This window comes from Habropoda laboriosa, unplaced genomic scaffold (genome assembly GCF_001263275.1).
Source record: "Habropoda laboriosa isolate 0110345459 unplaced genomic scaffold, ASM126327v1 scaffold119, whole genome shotgun sequence".
Lineage (NCBI taxonomy): Eukaryota > Metazoa > Arthropoda > Insecta > Hymenoptera > Apidae > Habropoda > Habropoda laboriosa.
The window spans coordinates 362043-364567 of record NW_017100225.1 but is presented as its reverse complement, the minus strand read 5'-3'; the positions used below and the strand labels follow the sequence as shown (position 1 = coordinate 364567).

Below are 2525 nucleotides of genomic sequence, written 5' to 3'. Positions count from 1 at the left end.
GTTTATATGTATATATGAATATGCATATAGTAAATATGTTTACTTTGGATGCGAACAAATGTCAACATACAGCCGTAACATGTAGAGGTATGTACATATTAGTATCTTCTAGATAACGTTTTCGAATAGTTTATCATTTCTTATTATTATCATAGGTTTATTTGATTTAAATGATACATTGGCGATATGACGTTCAAAAATATTGGGGCTATAACCTAAAACTTACTATACGCAATGAATCATAGATAGTGAAATATCATGTGAATAAAAAAAATTTATCACAATGTATAATTTTTACGAGCAACTAACTATTAAAGATGTTGCAAATTGGGTTGCTTCTGGAGCAATAATATTTGGTGGAATTGTTCCATATGTACCACAATATAAGGAAATTAAAAAAAGAGATGATGCAGAAGGATTTTCTCTTTATGTATGCCTTACACTTCTAATAGCCAATACATTACGTATTTCCTTTTGGTTTGTATATCTACTTTAATTATGTACCCTTTTATTGCAACAACTAAGATTACAGTACAATAATACATATTTTTTACAGGTTTGGAAAACGTTATGAAATTCCCCTTTTATTACAAAGTATACTTATGATTATTACTATGTTTATAATGATTAAACTTTGTATAAATGTACAAAATAGAAATCAAGTAGTAAAAGTGAGAGAACGTGTATTTTCTGGTAAGTTTAAATATACAGATATGCGTAAATTTGATCTAAACTTATAATTCATGTTAATATTTAATGTAAACAGATTTTGATACAAATTATTTTTGGAAATGGACGGATTTTCAATCTTATTTGGATTTTATGTTACTATTTACTGCATTAATGGGGGTTGTAACATATCTGCTAATGGATGTACCAATATTTGTTGAAATTGTGGGCTTACTTGCATTATTAACAGAAGCTATGCTAGGAGTACCACAATTTGTTCACAATTTTTTAAATAAATCAACCAGTGGAATGAGGTATGAAATTATTTTAGGAATAAAAAGTGACTATATGAGTAATATGTATCATATAACTTTTCTGTGATTTTAGTATTATTATGGTTGCAATGTGGACCTTGGGTGATGTATTTAAAACATGTTATTTTGTTGTGAAAGAAGCTCCTATTCAATTTGGAGTTTGTGGTACTCTTCAAGTTATAATTGATATTGCAATCTTAACACAGGTATATATTTATCAAAATAAAACAACAGTACATGTAAAAATTCCAGTACGTGTTGATTGAATTTTTAATTAATCTGTAAAGTACTCTCTCTACAGTTTCTGTTAACTAAAAGACTTATCTGTGTTATAGATAAAAATTTAGAAAGATAAATGTAAACTATATTCTTTTAATTACATTAACCTTTTTATACACTTTAATTGTATTACATATGTACAAATTTTTCTAAATAAAATTTTGTTAATACAGTAAGAAAAATTATCTTAATTTTTTTACTACGAAGCATATATTGTCCTTTTTACAGTAAAATTGATTTATAAGTTCTACGTATTTATATTTATACCTAGCTAATGATACAATTTATCGATACCACTAGAAAATCTTAATATAGGAACATTTAGGATTTATACTATGTTGTATATGTATCCATTTCATGATGATTGGTTGAAGTTTTCAGTTTCACTTACAAGTTTTTTGAACGCGTTTGGGAAACGGTACTGGAATCAATCTGTATGTAGGGTCTAATATAAGGGAATTTTCAATCAAAGTAAAACGTATTTATATAATAACTCACTGTTATTATTGATTTTAATTACTTCTAGGTATTATTCATAATATACTTACAAATTGTATAATCTGTATTCACAGGTAATTATTTGAAATTTTTGCTAATGACAATATTGCTGTTGAAGAAATTACAACAAAAAATCACTTATTAGTATTATAAATAGCTATACACCTATTGCATTTCATTTATATGCATTCCTTTAAATGTAATATTAAGATGTTACTGGAAGAACTTTGAATTCGGTTAACCTAAATAAAATTTATTTATTTTATTATTGTTTATTCGTTTTATAAGCAGTATCATTAGTACTTTAGTTATAAAATCTGCAAATTAAATCTAGAGTGTTAAAAATATTCATATTTTGAAGAATAATGTTATTATTTAATCAATCTTTTTCTTTAATTGTAAGGTATTAAACGTTGTAATGGGAGAGAGCCAGTGGAAAGATTGGACACCATTTGTTTATGGGGGTTTAGCTTCAATTGTTGCAGAATTAGGTATGTGATGTTGAATTACAATAATTCTATTGTAAAAGTTTACTTGCATAACTAAAATTTATTTATTCATTATTTTCATAAATGTACTTCTGGTTAGGTACTTTTCCTTTAGATACAACAAAAACTCGTCTACAAATTCAAGGACAAAAATTAGATCAAAGATATACACATTTAAAATATTCTGGTATGACTGATGCCTTACATCAAATATCACGGCAAGAAGGTTTTAAAGCTTTATATTCTGGGTAAACATAATTTATATTTAACATCAATT

General features: G+C 25.9%; 2 protein-coding genes across 2 annotated transcripts in view; both read left to right on the top strand.

The window, feature by feature from the left end:
- The first annotated feature begins 216 nt into the window (after positions 1-216).
- On the top strand, positions 217-1249 carry LOC108571187 (PQ-loop repeat-containing protein 1). Its single transcript, XM_017933178.1, has 4 exons — positions 217-477; positions 557-693; positions 767-983; positions 1057-1249. The coding sequence occupies exons 1-4, from the start codon at positions 284-286 to the stop codon at positions 1247-1249; spliced, it is 741 nt and encodes a 246-aa protein (XP_017788667.1). The 5' UTR covers positions 217-283.
- Positions 1250-1676: 427 nt separating this feature from the next.
- Positions 1677-2525, top strand: part of LOC108571151 (kidney mitochondrial carrier protein 1) — a 3240-nt gene continuing 2391 nt past the window's right edge. Inside the window, exons 1-3 of the mRNA XM_017933130.1 lie at positions 1677-1740; positions 2164-2251; positions 2349-2496. Coding sequence (XP_017788619.1) covers positions 2179-2251; positions 2349-2496 — 221 coding nt within the window. The 5' untranslated portion in view covers positions 1677-1740; positions 2164-2178. The remainder of the gene's footprint in view (positions 1741-2163; positions 2252-2348; positions 2497-2525) is intronic.